General features: G+C 31.4%; 2 protein-coding genes across 2 annotated transcripts; both read right to left on the bottom strand.

Moving 5' to 3' along the window:
• Positions 1-2,413: 2,413 nt before the first annotated feature.
• LOC110647640 (probable 2-oxoglutarate-dependent dioxygenase SLC1) lies at positions 2,414-4,800 on the bottom strand. Its single transcript, XM_021801581.2, has 4 exons — positions 4,340-4,800; positions 4,011-4,258; positions 3,242-3,578; positions 2,414-2,870 (listed from the first exon to the last, which is right to left on the bottom strand). Exons 1-4 carry the CDS (start codon positions 4,619-4,621, stop codon positions 2,625-2,627), a joined length of 1,113 nt encoding a protein of 370 aa, XP_021657273.2. The 5' UTR covers positions 4,622-4,800; the 3' UTR covers positions 2,414-2,624.
• A 7,039-nt stretch (positions 4,801-11,839) lies between these two features.
• On the bottom strand, positions 11,840-13,765 carry LOC110648005 (purine-uracil permease NCS1). Its single transcript, XM_021802081.2, has one exon. The coding sequence runs from the start codon at positions 13,695-13,697 to the stop codon at positions 12,006-12,008; it is 1,692 nt and encodes a 563-aa protein (XP_021657773.2). The 5' UTR covers positions 13,698-13,765; the 3' UTR covers positions 11,840-12,005.
• Between the last annotated feature and the right edge of the window lie 1,321 nt (positions 13,766-15,086).

Genomic DNA, 15,086 nt, shown 5'->3' with positions numbered 1-15,086 from the left:
TAATTTATTTTACATAACATTAAGTTTTTTTTTTTTTTTTTTTTAATAAAAAGATTACAGGAGAAAGTGATTTAATACTCAAATGAATAATATGCCTTTTAACTCGACGAAAATCATCTAGAGCAAGCAAACTTTGACCCCTTCTACCAATTGTATTTTGAAGGATATGACAATGCCATTATCAGTCATTTACCAACTAGATTTCTGCAGATATGCTTCTCTACAGCAACCTTGAATCCACTGATTAATAAAGTGGTGGATTAGGTGTCGTTTTTTAGAGAAGGTTGACTTTGAGTGGGTTTATTGTATTTGGTGGCTTGGTTGGAGTTTGACGCGTGTGATCTTCATAAATTGCGTAAAAGGCCTTCGCTAGAGGAAGAAGGGAAGAGTCTCGACAAGGATAGGTTTCGTTGGCTTGCATGTTCTTTTGATTCTACAGGGTTCTTACTGTTTTCTCATTCCTAGTTAAATTCTGTTTCATGGAATATTTGGAAGTTGTTTGTTTAATAGAAGATGGGTTCTTGAAGGGTATCCAAACCAATTGCTTGTGCGATTTCAGATGAATTTATGCAATTCATTTGGGACTCTGTGGTGCAGGAAAGACCATTAGTTTGGCTTTTTTATTGGTTGGATGCAGCATGAGTTGATTAAATTCAAGTCCTACTTCTTGTAGTAGTAGTGATAGCATGAACAACTAAAACTCCACTATACATATATGCTACTGTCTCTTTGCTTGGCTCATACAGACTCATCCCACAACTAATATAATGGCATCTATTTCTCTCCTTCTGCCCTTTTTACTTGTTTTGCTCCTCCTTCAGACGAATCAGATCTCGTCAGGCAGAACTAAACTCTTTCTTCAGACGAACCTAATCTCGTCAGGCAGAACTAAACTCTTTCTTCAGACGAATCTGATCTCGTCAGGCAGAACAAAATATGAAGAAATGGCGATACATGAAGAGCCATCACCAAGTGAAGGTAAATCAGCAAAATTTAAAGCGCAGATAACATTTAATGATCTTTTTTGTTGGTATACACCAATACATTCTGTTAAATTAAAAGTAAATAATTCCAGGATTATTATTTATAATTCCATGGATATTTACTTTTACCCATTAAGATCAGATCCTAAGGTGATGGTAGATATTGACAAGATTACCAAAGCCCTTTGTGAAGCTGGTTACAAGAACATGTCTTTCATTCTTGAGAAACGGCTAACCTCAATTGTAACGTGATAGAATTATTCTATATAACGACAACGCAATCACTATATTTGCTCCTCCAGAAGAAGCTTTGAACATTGAGAAATCGATGGTTCTCAGGTACCAGGTTGCAGTATCCAAGGTTGACAAAGAAGATTTTAATTCAGGATCACTATCGGAGGGCTATGAGCCATACCCTTTGGACTCTGGCCTAAGAGCCCTTTTGATCACACCATCCAAGAGTGGTTGTCCTTCCATCAATGGCGTAAAAATCACAAAATGGAATATCTACAATGATGGTCGTGTGCTGGTTCATGGAGTTGAAGATTTCTTTCATTCCAATTGAAATTATGTTCTGCCAAACACAGTTTTCACGTTTTTACATAATGAAGATTTCATTAATTATTGATTTTCCATTAATCATGTTTTCATCTTCCTATTCATTTTTAATAAAGCAATAAAAAAATTTAAGTGGCTATTGCAATCTATATCAAAGCTACTTTTGGTAAAAATTAATTAAATATTAAGTGTGAGTTTATGCGTAAATAGAATTTCTCGAACTTTTATATCTTGATTAGGGTAATCTTTAAAAATATAAAGAAATAATAATGGTAAGGAAACCATTATTTAAATTGTAACACTCCATGTAATTATTTTCAGACCATAAACCATTTGATTTGGGCTTTAATGACAGTATTATTTAACTCAAATTATTTTTAATAGTTAGGCCCATGTATGTAAAGTCCATTAAGTACTGTAATTCACTGGTATTTTGAGTGACTGCACTTCGTTTTTAGCCATAAATAGCAATCTCGTCACAAGTCCATCAACTCCAAATAATTTTTTGACTGATTAAAAATAGTTTTGATATCATTTGTAACACTACAATTTTTAGACCTTAGATCATTGATTTCAAATGATAAATCCAAATTATTTTTAATAATTGAATCTAAGGTATATAAAGCCGACTAATTTTTGTTTTCCAGCAATGCAAAATAGAATGTTACATAACTGTATATGACACTATAGTTATCGACAATGTTCAAACGTAGGGAAGGAATCCTTTCATTTGAGGAATTTAACAAATATTTTCATCTATTTATATAGCTTTAACAGCAAGCAAATAAACTATAAAGAGTATTTGATTCAATTATTGAATACAACTCTGATTCAAACCTAACAAAAGAACCTACTCCGATTTCCATGTGGGATTGGATTTGCTACCTTTAGAGAGATATAAACTCTAGTTTTCATACTTATCATTACCATTAACCCAATCTACATAAATACCTTTTTTTTAACAAAAGGAAAATACATTCTAAACATATCATTGCTATATAATTGATGCTTACATCTTTTTTTTTTTTTGGGGTGCTTATTTGATAACACATTATTTAATTATGGATTTGATATGGAATTTGTTCAAATCGATTTCCTAGATTCCAAGAATTCCTTCTTCTTGGGCTCCTGAGATGATATGTAGTTAAGAAAAGTGGCAAAATTTGTATCTTTGTATCGCCTTGGATTGGCCTCATCAATGAGTTTTGACCATGGCCTCACCATGCACCTGAAAGGAAGAGAATGCAGAGTTGCCACCGAAATTCTACTCTTTTCTGAGTTCACTTTTACTCTATGTAACACACTTTTGTACTTCCCATTGCTAAATATCTAAAACAAAATAGAAATTATTATTGTTATTATAAAGTCAAATATTATAAACGATTATGCTAAAAATATTTTATTTATTATCAATTGCTAATATGTTGGGTGATTGATTGAATATTTTTCTATCATAATTCATTGATAAAGTATCTTCGTTTAATGTAAATATAACACTCAATTAATAATACATACACACACACACGAAGGGAAATCACTATACATCTTATATCTAAGGTTTACGACTAAGATTCCTAGCTTACCCTTAAAAAAATTCCTAGCTTATAATTTTTTTTTATTATTTCGTAGACCTCATCACTAATTATTTATGGAAATTTTCAAGTATCTAAGAAATAAAAATAAAGATTTGGCTAACAAACCTCAAGATGATCACCAATATTGACAACAAAAGCATTGGGAATTGGTTCAACTGTGAACCATTTCTCCTTGTATTGAATCTGCAGGCCTTCAACTTCATCTTGGAGAAGGAGTGTGAGGAATCCATAGTCAGAATGGGGAGGCATTCCTAATGTGAGATCAGGCTCTGGGCATGGAGGGAAGAAATTGACCACCATTAGTTGGCTACCATCTTGAAAATCCTTCATAATTTCATCATCTTCTCCTGTCTTGTTGCTTCCCAACAGGCTTTCTAGGATGACTTCCATTACCATTACAAACAAGTATTTGGTTTCTGTTGCGTAGGTAGCCACCAATTTCCTGCTTCACCATAAAACAACAATTAGCATATACTTATTAGATAACAAAGTGAAGCAAGTTACTCCATCCATAACAATAACCATTTTATTTTTCTAAGAGAAGGGCTAGGATAAAGTGATTGACAAATTTGATGAAACTCACATAAATCAATGGTTGCATGGTTGTATGTACAATAAATTCTTTATTACCATTGATTATAGCTAGTGGGACATTGGACATACAATAGATGTATTTTATAATTTTTTTATTTAAACTCGGTCCACCGTGGACCTAAAGTACAAGATATATAGCAGACTTACCTATTAAATATTATAGGTCCCACAATTGTAAGCAAAAATTTCCCGAAGGAAACATAGATGCAGCCCACAAGCAAATAATGTTAACAAAGAGAGAGAAAAGAACTTAAATTATTCAAAAACGGATCACTCTCACCCGAAATCGGTAGGGGAAGAAGGCCAATGAGGAAGGACATCTGAAATAGGGTAGCACGTTAGCTTCAAGAAATCTCTCCAGCAGAATACATTATCCTTGTTTTGGTTAAAGCTAGTTCCATATCGAACTAGAGCTTTCATGTCTGTTGACATGTATTTCGATCTTTCCTCGTAAGGAAGCTCGAAAAACCTCTTAGCCGCATCGATCATTCCACTAATAACATCGCTAGGAATGCCATGATTTACCAACTGCATGCATTTAACCCAAGGATCATTGAACAAGATGAAAAATTAAATGATCAAAGAATTGATGACATGGATATTCCTTACCTGAAAAAAGCCATACTGCTTGCAAGCATCAGCGAGGGATTTGAGGACCTGGGGACGGTTTGAGCCTTGCAATTCAGCAAAATCAACTATAGGCAATTTAATATTTTCCCTGCAGACCTCACTAGGTTCTGCTTGAGTGGTATTGGGTCTTTCCTGAACAGGCAATATATACTTGTCAGGAATTTTGTCAATGCCTTTCTCATACAACCGTTTCACTCCCTTTTGGTATTGGGTTTGTAGGGCTTCTTCATTTTCCTTTTCCATTGCCACTGTAGGACACATATGTTCCTGCAGTGATGCAGATACACAAGAGAAAAAGGATCGATTGTGAAGCAAATTTTTAAGGGTGCAAGATTAATTCTGCATAAGTGACATTTATGCTTTAACCTAAATAAATATGCTCGTACCTGTTTATACATGCACAAGAGAGTATGTATGAAAATATAGTGAGAAAAATTATAAATAAAGGGAGAAGTGTAGTGATAAAAATTGAGAAGGAAAAGGTGTTTATATAGGGGAGAATTGAAGGGAAAACATGAATTTAAACAGTAGCTAGTTTTGAAGAGACCAGCTGAATTGGGTTACTGACGACTGACTAGTGTTCTGTATATCAGCAAAACCGTTGACAAAATTTATGTTTAACCTAAATAAGTATGCTCGTACCTGTTTATACATACACAAGAGGGTATGTATGAAAATGTAGTGAGAAAAATTATAAAGAAAGGGAGAAGTGTAGTGAGGTGTTTATATAGGGGAGAATTGAAGGGAAAACATGTATATAAACAGTAGCTAGTTTTGAAGAAACCAACTGAATTGGGTTACTGACGACTGACTAGTGTTCTGTATATTAGCAAAACAGTTGACAAAAATTGAGTCAACACCCACAAAATGGTCTCATGCATGGTAGGGACAGCCAAACCTCCTATCTGTTTCCACTCCATTGCTCTCCCGTCTCCAACCTTCAATCTATTACTTTGTCTTCTTTTCTAGGCTCCTTCCTACCCTTGAAGCCACGTCTCTCTCTCTCTCTCTGATTGCTACATATATAATTTATGGTGGGATGCCATGGCTGACTTTTTGCCTCCCCATCAAGTAGGGTCATTGATTATGATGATTTTTTTTTTTTGTTCTTTATAAAAAAAAAAAAATCTACTCTTAATTTCTAGCTATTTGCACATATGTTCAACACATAAGATTTAATAATCATGAAGCTTAATTAGTCAACTGATAGTTAGATTTTACTCTTCAATCTATTATACTTTGCGATTTCAATTCTTATAGATAGTATCCAGCAAGAGACAATCTAATTGGGTATGGAGGATGCACCTAGAGGTATCTAAGAAGATAGATTTAGTTGAGACAAGCTTAAATCTAACCAGTATACCACCTTTAGAGGGTCATGATTTTTGTTTTCTTTAGTATTATCTTGAGCTTAATTAGAAACAAAATGAGCTGATTAATTCTCTCTTTTTACTTTGAAATGTTCATTTAATAGTTGTCTTGGCAAATGGCAATCCATTTTTGACCACCTATCTTGAATTAATACATTGGTAGAACTCAAAAATATTAATTTATCAATCATGTATAAATGATTTTATCATTCATTATATAATTGTCTTATCCAAAAAATCATCTCCATCAAGAATAAGTCATTAGTCACATTAGAATAAGAAAAATGATTTGATGGTTAATTAAGAAGATAACAATGTGCTTAGTCCAATGACAGCTACATATAGAGCGAAACCTAAGATTTGGGTTCAACTTTCCATGCATTATATAAAAATTGAAAAAAGAGCAAATAACAACAGATTAACTAGGACAAAAAACAGCTATATCCAATGTTAGGCTTGTTAGTTATCTCATTATGCCATTATCGAAGAATCCAATTCAATGATGACAATTATAATTAACTAGAGATCAGTATATGAAGAAAATATCATCTCCAACTTGCAATATTTTTCTTGGCGATGGCTTTGTGTTTCCCATTTTAATATCAATTTATAGTCGTAACTAATTATCTCTCAAATCATAGTAATTAAGAGTTTAATTGGTTCAGTTTATGTATATATGCTCCTTTTAATGAATTTTTATATATGATGACTTTTGCCCTGCTACTACGTCGGATCGACCGACCACCCAATTATCTCCTTTCTTTACACGTAGAATTTGCCCCAAAAAACAGAATTATTGAAAAATAAACTTCTAATTAAACCTCTAATATATATATATATATATAATGAAATGAAAGTGTATATTTGGTGAGAAGATGATAATTAATATCGTTAACAAGTGCCTAACTTCCCTAGTTGACAGACTGAATATTATTAAAAAAAAAAAAAAACTATAGTTCTTTGATTCAAAAAATTTTATAATTAAAAAAATTTAAATTCTTATTTTCTCATCAATAAAAAATAAAAATGTAAGAAATTAATTATTTACAATATTAAAACGTTGATGTTATGGATTGGTTCTTTGCATGGAAATTGAAACCAAAATTAATTATAGGTGGAAACTTTATTCAATGATGAATTATTCAAATGCATGCGAAGGGAAACGAAAATGGTAGTTGGGGTTGAGCTTAATCAATCCACAATTAAAAATAATTTGAAGTGAGGAATTTGAGTTGACAATTCTGAATATTTCTTCAAAAAAATAAAGATTTAAAAAAAAAAAAAAGCCAGAGGGTTACATTCTTGGCTGCTTCATTAGGTATATTCTTTTGTTCATGCAATAATGAATTAGTTAAATTATTTATGGTAAATACATATAGAATTAGATTGGCTGGCTCCACGCACTAGTCACGTTTGCATATGAACTAATAGAGCTTAGGCACAAATGCAAAGTGGATCCAGCTAACTCTTAATTAATTATGGTAATTATAAAAATAAGTAACTGATAATGACACTATTTACATGTGATTATCCCCTCCCGACGCACCAATATATACATATATATCCATGGATTACAGCTGTTGACCTTAACAACTAAATTAAACAAATCTTTTGAGAACTTGCATGCATATGAATATTTTATATTGGCGGCTCTGTAGCCTATAGGGTTCTTAGTTTGAGCCAAAATAATTTTAAAGGGGTAGACCTAGCTAAGTGGAATTTCAAGTACCCTTTAGTAACTGTATTCCTTAGTTTGTAAGGTCTTAGATCGGATCTATATAAGATTATCGGGTGACCCTTAATATATAGAAATTCAAGTTTAAGAAATATTAATTATCTGCTAATGTATACAAATTCAAGTTTAATTATTTTTTAAAAATTATTAACTATTATCATTTTCTATATACTTAGGGATTATATTTATAAGTTTTGTTCTTTTTCTTTTGACATTTCGAATTACAACATAGAATATTGATTTCTTTTAGTTAGAGATTTTAAATCTTTAAATACGAGTAAAAATTTTTTATTAATAAAATTCGATAACGTTACATATTCTTTTATTTATCATACACATATTAAGTTTAAAAGAGTAGCATTATATAAAATTTTTTTATCAATCAAAATGAAAAATGATTGATAACTATTGAAAATATTATTCTTTTCTGCTAAATCATCTTTAAATGCAAAGTTTTTCATTATTTATATTTATATTTGTATTTTTTCTTCTTAATTGTTGAAATTATTGTATAATTGTAACTTCCGATCAGGGTCTTTGTTACCTAATTAAGTATCGTCTAAAATATTAAATACCCTTCTGGTCATAGGTCATTGTGGCCTTAAATAATTCCTGTAAGGCACGAGTGACCTAGCTACACCACCGTCTACGAAGTCAATGACTTTCTGAAACTAACAATTACAAGATTAGCAATTTTGTGTGTGGTTGAGAACGTGCCACGCTGGCACAAAAATTTAATTTCTTTGGTGTTTATGTGTGTCAATGATTTTTTATTTTAACTTTGTCTTTTCTTCTCCATTCGTTGCATGGCTTTTCTGCATGTCAGCTCTATAATATTATATGTTTTGTACGTGTAATATAATATTTTGCATTATTTATGTCTTCTCCTATAGTTCACATCCCAAGGGCCATCCCCCTCCTCGTAGGAGAGGTAATGCGATTGAAATAAATATAGAATTCAATTTTAAAAATAATATTTATATTAAATTTCAATTTTATATATTAAATAATTATTATTTAAATTTATTTCTATAAATAATTAGATATTTAAGTAATGATAATCGAATGTCAATTTAATATATGTAGATTAAAATGAATTTTAATTAAATAGATACTTGACACGGAGTTATTTAAGTTTAAATTTAAATTCATCTATTTTATATATATATATAATAAACATATTTATGAGAATAAATATCAAATACCAATTACTATTTGCAATTGTTGTTTTGTTTTATTATGGCTTCAATTTTCATCTCATATGCTATGGAGATTTTTCTTTTCTTTTTAGAAGAAAAAAATTGGATGCAGCTAATTATAAACTTAATTTCATATAAAAATAAGTTTATATAATAATTGATAAATCATATTTATATTTAAATTTATGTATTTATTTTTAAATATTTTAATTAATTTTATATAAATATTTAATTTAACAGATGAATTTAGATTTATATTAAATGCAGCTAAAACTTTTCTCCATAAATAAATAAGAGTTTTCGAGTATTTATACGAGGCAATAATGAATTAATTAATTTGCATTAGCTAGCTAATAGGCAACTGGCCAAATTTCAGTAAAGAAGCCATTGTCAACTTCGAGTTTTATAACCAAGCATCTCGATCTAGTGAAGTGTAAATTAATGGAGTATTGTGCATGCATTGAAAGCACATCGATTGGGTTTGCCAATGTTTCAATTACTTAATCATCTCAAGGGCAGAACTAATAGATTAATTATTAATGACTAATGAAGAAATTGGTAGCTCTCTTAGATCTTAGTTGTTATATATAATTTGTAACGACTTTTTTTTATTTGTTGTTAATAATCTCTAGCTACTATTATTTACTGTTGAAGGATTTTTTTTTTCGTTAATAATTTTTAACGACGGCATAAAGATTCTTACATTGTAAAATAATAATATTCTAATTTATATTTAATAATTATTTTTTTATTAATTTACATTAATGACAATTAAAATAGTAGTCAATTAATATTATAATTTTAACAATAAATTATTGTATCCACATTATTAATATTATCGACAAGTTGTATAAAGTCATTGTTAAGCTTTTCAACAACGGAAACCTATAATGACCACTTAACAATCAAATTTACAATCATTAATAATTAATAAATACTATCAATTAATTATTATATCCTTGTTATTAACATTAATAGCAAGTTATATAAAGTTTTTATTAAACTTTTTAATGATGAATCCTATAACAATAATTTAACGATTGAACTGTATAGACATTAATAATTAACAGCAATTACTTCTTGGTATTTAACGACGAGTTGTTAAAGAATAATTTTCTTATAGTGGTAGTTCTTGTTTTGCCTTGGAATAAGTCAAAGATGAAACCCTAGCTAGTTCACTATTTTGGTTGGACTTAAGGGGGAAAGATCGACAGAGAGGTTTGATTGGAAGACAGCCACTTGCTCGGAAAGGCCTATCACTACACTCTATGCAGGAGGTTTATTTTCCAATTACCTTTGAAATGTTCACAATCAAATTATTAATTAATAGTGATTTGATTGAAGCATAAATTTGATTTCTAAAGATATACATCAAGATTGTATAGAAATTAATTAAGATTTTAATATTGACGATTCATGCTTGAAAAGCTTTTTATTTACATTTAATAGTGTTGGGGTTGGTGTTATATGTATACAAGAGTTAATTTTTTTCTTAAACGAGTCTAAAGATATATGACGTACTTCCTATAATTAATATTAATTAAACAAAAAAGTTGAATGGTAGACTGAAAGGTAGAATTGACTATCGCTTGAATTAATTTTCAATGGCAATGTTAGTGTCAAATGGGATCATTTTTATAATCCGACTTTAAATTTTACCTCATTTTTACTTTTATTTCTTAATTTTAATTTATTATTAAAAAATCTTTGAATTTTAATTTTGTTTTAAAAGAAATTCCTCTAACTTGTAATGGTAGGTTTTCAAACTAAAATATCTTTTTAAATTATCATGTAACATTTACATATACAGTTTCAATACTTTCTAGTTAAAAGTAAATTCTCCATTTTATAATGATATTAGTATTTTTGTGATAAGTACAGATAATAGTTGAAACAATCGGTATTTAAATTGAGTTAGGCATTACCAACAATATGTTGGTTTTTTAATTTAATTTGTAGCTTCATTTCATTTTAATTTAGAGGCTACTACATGAATATATTTATTCTGAAACGCAGAAATATTTGTATGCATGGTCTTGTCAACCAACTAATTGTTAGTTGACCATTGCCCATAATTGAATGTAGGCAATGTGCAATATCTCCTCATGCGAAGGTTATCCGCATTTATAATGCCTCTCTTCATCAGCAAAGAATTCTTGATGTGAAAACATAAAAACAAAGGGCTGATTTTTGAATAGGAAAAAGAGTAAATTTACAGGGTCTCAGATAAATTGAATTATTCAAAAAAAGCCTTGTTCTTTGGAATATTTATCTTATATCTGACATTGCATAATTCTACTCTGCAAGAACTCCAACTCATTCTCTTGAAACTTATCCTCTTCATCATAAATGATTTGCTTGCCCAGAAATGACCTTACCAATAGGGAAATCCTAATTCATTGGGCCTTTTGATACATCAAATAGAAAACTCCAAGGGCACCATATTCTAGGAGACCAAACTATGTGATTGAATAAAAATTAGAATTTTATAAAAATTTAATTCAATTGATTTTTTTTAGTTAATCTTATGTTTGGAATAAATATTAAAAAAATATATTTTAAAAGAAATAAGGATCAAATATAATTATCTAAAAATTCAATTAAGTTCTTTTCTTACAAATAATTTATTCAAAAAAAGCTATAGTATATCAAGTTAGCTGAAGAAAGAAGGGTGTTGGTCTAGTATGACTTAGTTCAGTGACCAAAAACATATTATTCACTTAATAGGTATTAGGTTGAGCCTTCACTCCCCTGATTCTTATAAAAAAAATGTTGGATTTGGCATGCTAAGGAAAAAAGAGCAATGAATTAAAGAAACACAGAAGCGGCTCGCACCTTGTCTAGTTCCTCCAACCTCACAATAATTTTGGATGTTATCAGCTCTAAACAAATTTGTAATTTTTTTTTCTAACTGTAAAGAAATTTGAGTCTCAATTATTTGGTCTTGGCCTATGCAAGAATTAGGACAGCCCTAAGGTTGCTCATTTTCCACCCACACCTGCATGGATTCAGCCTCAAAATTCATGCTATGCTCCTGAATGTTTTGTCCAAGTGACAGAACATAAGTTGTGTATAACAACTAATTAATGAATTTCTTTGTAAAGGAAAAAGAAAAGAATTGTTTTCAACATAGCAAATTTACTGCAAATGATTATGTTGCATACAAGGCCATATGAAAATTCAGCCTCTCAAATGTGCTGAATGCCTAAAACGCATATGAACTTGGGAAATTTACAACAGAAGTTCCATAATTGTTCTTTACAAGCAGTTTGCAGTTTTCCTGTGCTTAAAAAAATATATATATTTGGAAAGCAAAAGAACAAGAAGAAAAGAAATAATCATTAGTTTGCATTAGGCAAGAGGGGATCTATAGGTAGTGACTTCTTTTGTTTTCCTGTAAGATTTGACAGAATCCAGTAGAGAAAACCTGCAAAAAAGAAGCTAAAAAACCAAGCATTATTGTAGATGACCACGCAGGTGCCTGGAATTGTAGACAGAATTCCAACCTTCTGTAACAAACCTGGAATCACTGGCAAAATCCCAATAATAAGAGCTGCCAATGCTGCCAAATTGTAACCCCCTGAGTAAAAGTACGCTCCATATGGACTCGAGGTGTACAAGTCCTTGACACTTAAATTTGTCTTCTGAATAAGATAATAGTCTACTAGTAAAATACCCCCAATTGGGCCCAATAAGGCAGAGTAGCCAACTAACCAAGTATAAACAAAGCTTTCACTTGATTGGAGCAGTCTCCATGGCTGGAAAACAATACCAAGCAATGCAGTTAAAAGAGCTCCTCTCCTGAATGTGAACTTTGATGGGCTAAGACTGACAAGTGCATTGGCAGGTGCCACAACATTTGCAGCTATATTTGTTGTTAAAGTGGCTAGGCTAATTCCAATTATGGCTAGAATCATTGTAATGAACCCACCAATTTGCTCAAGAAGTTGAATTGGACTAGAGATCACACGTCCAAAAATCACAGTTGTTGATGAGGTTACAGCTAATCCAACAAATGTAAAGGCACCCATGAAAATTGGCAGACCAGCCTGACCAATTATTTGGTCAGTTTGGCTCTTGGCGTATCTAGTAAAATCTGGTATATTTAGTGCAAGAGTAGCCCAGAAACTAATATTTGCAGTTAGGGAAGGGAAGAACAGAGCCCAAAATTCAGAAGAAGATAGCCTAGAGGACAAAGCCAGCATATGACCAAAACCACCAGCATTAACATAAGCCCAGGCAAGTAAACAAGCAGTGAGTGTGATTAATATAGGAGCTGAGTATTTCTCTAGCTGTCTAATCCCTTCCATTCCCTTCCAAACTACAGTCAATTGAGCTACCCAAAAGACAATAAAACAAGCAAATTCTAATGGGGAAGTGCCAAGCCAAGGCCAAAATTGAGACCAAGAAGATTCTTTAATGAATTTAGGTAAAAGAATGAAGATTGCCTCACCACCAATCCAAGTTTCAATTCCATACCAGCCACATCCAACCAATGCTCTAAGTAGAGCAGGAATATGGGCACCACGAATTCCAAAAGAAGATCTAGCCAAGACCGGGAAGGAGATTCCATAACGTGTTCCAGGATCCCCTGTAAGAACTAAAGGAACTAATAAAATTATATTGGCAGCTACAACTGTGGCTATCCCTTGCCACCAAGCCATTCCAAGATCAACAAGACTGCCTGCCAAGTAATAAGATGGCACCCCCACAACAAGACCAATCCATAGACTGGCCATTTCCCACCAAGAAAAGGTCCTTTGATTTGGTGGAACTGGCTTGAGATCATCATTGGTAAGGGTTGATACAGGTTCAAATTCATCTACTTTTGGATTAATTCTGGGTTGGTTTGATGCCATTCTCCTGTGGAGAAACTGGTTTTGCCCATATGGGAAATTTAGTTTGGTCGTAATGGTAACTGGGGATGAAGAGTAGTGGCTTGGGAATTTTGAAATTTTGGTTATTGCGGAGATGAGAGAAGAGTGGGGTTGCGGTTGGGGATGGAGATGGAGGCTACGGAATTTGGACACCATGGTGATGGAGTTTTCAGTAAAAGATTCAGATGGGATAGTATGAGGTATGGAATCTGTGGTATCTATTGAAGATTAAAAATGTGTGGATGGTGGCAATTTCAACTTGGTATTGTCATTTTCTCAATACAGACTAGAGATTCCTAAGACTTTTTCTTGGATTATTGGGTGGGTGAGAGACTTTTCTTTATTGGATTAAGATCTTATTGACAGATCATAATACTAACTCTTTTCTTTGCTTAATAATGGCGTATCAAAACAGACATTTGAAAAGAAATCACATGCCCCTTGCACTTTGACATATTTATATAAATCAATCAAAAACTAAGCAAAGCTATAAAATAAGTGTGAAGTTTGAAATTAAAATTTAAATTAAATTAAATAAAAAATTCATTTAAAAATATAAATTTAACTAAATCGAATAAAAGAAATTTAAATAAAAAATTAATTGAATTTGATTCAATCTCAATAATGAACACCCAGACCTTGCCTTCGCAACAGGATTGTTTTCTCTCTTTATTGGGCTAGGGCTTAAAATTTGTCACTAGATTTTCTATCGGACTGTGCATCACTTTTTTTAAGCTAGCAAATAATAATTTTGCAATAAAAATTATTTTTAAATTTAAAATAATAAAACAAAGTTATTCTATTAATCATTTTAACTTAATAATATTAAAATTATTTTTACAAATTTAATCTTAGTCGAAATTTAATAAAAAAAATTTAAAATTATTTTTTCATAATATTAAAATACTATCTCCCTTATTTATAGTATTCAGTGACATAATACTTATACTATTGTTCAGAGGTTGAAAGAGTAGTTCATAAATAGGTAATCCTCCTAATTTTTAGAGATTAAGGGAGCGTTTTAACTAAATTTAACAAGTTATATCACAATTTTTATATTTAATAATTAATCTCATAGCTATTTTTACCAAACACTTCAGTTCTAACAACTATATAAATAGTTAACCACTAACAGCTAATTAATATCTAATAACTAATAACTAGTAAAATAGCTGACAGTTACTACAATAACTAATAAATACTAAAACAGTTAATATTGCCCAACAAGACTTTAATAAACACCAAACAAAGCCCCAATTCAGTGTGGGAGATGAGCTTGTCGATGGAACCTTTGAATCCATTTGCAAAAGTTGAGCAATGTAGCAACCAGAACACACGCTATAATGACCACTACGTACACGAGGCCAAATGCATACTACGATCAGTTCTCCTAGAACTCAAAGGAATTCGAAGAATTGGCTCCTGCTCAAAGGGTCAGAAAAAATCCCCAACTAGAGATATCCCCATCAATTAATTCCGGGACAGTTACCTCAATTGGTAAAATCCTCCGCACTAAAGGCCGGCCAAGAGATAAGTCAGGTAACC

This window comes from Hevea brasiliensis, chromosome 3 (genome assembly GCF_030052815.1).
Source record: "Hevea brasiliensis isolate MT/VB/25A 57/8 chromosome 3, ASM3005281v1, whole genome shotgun sequence".
NCBI lineage: Eukaryota > Viridiplantae > Streptophyta > Magnoliopsida > Malpighiales > Euphorbiaceae > Hevea > Hevea brasiliensis.
The sequence above is the reverse complement of the archived record's forward strand: the minus strand, read 5'-3'. Positions and strand labels throughout refer to the sequence as shown.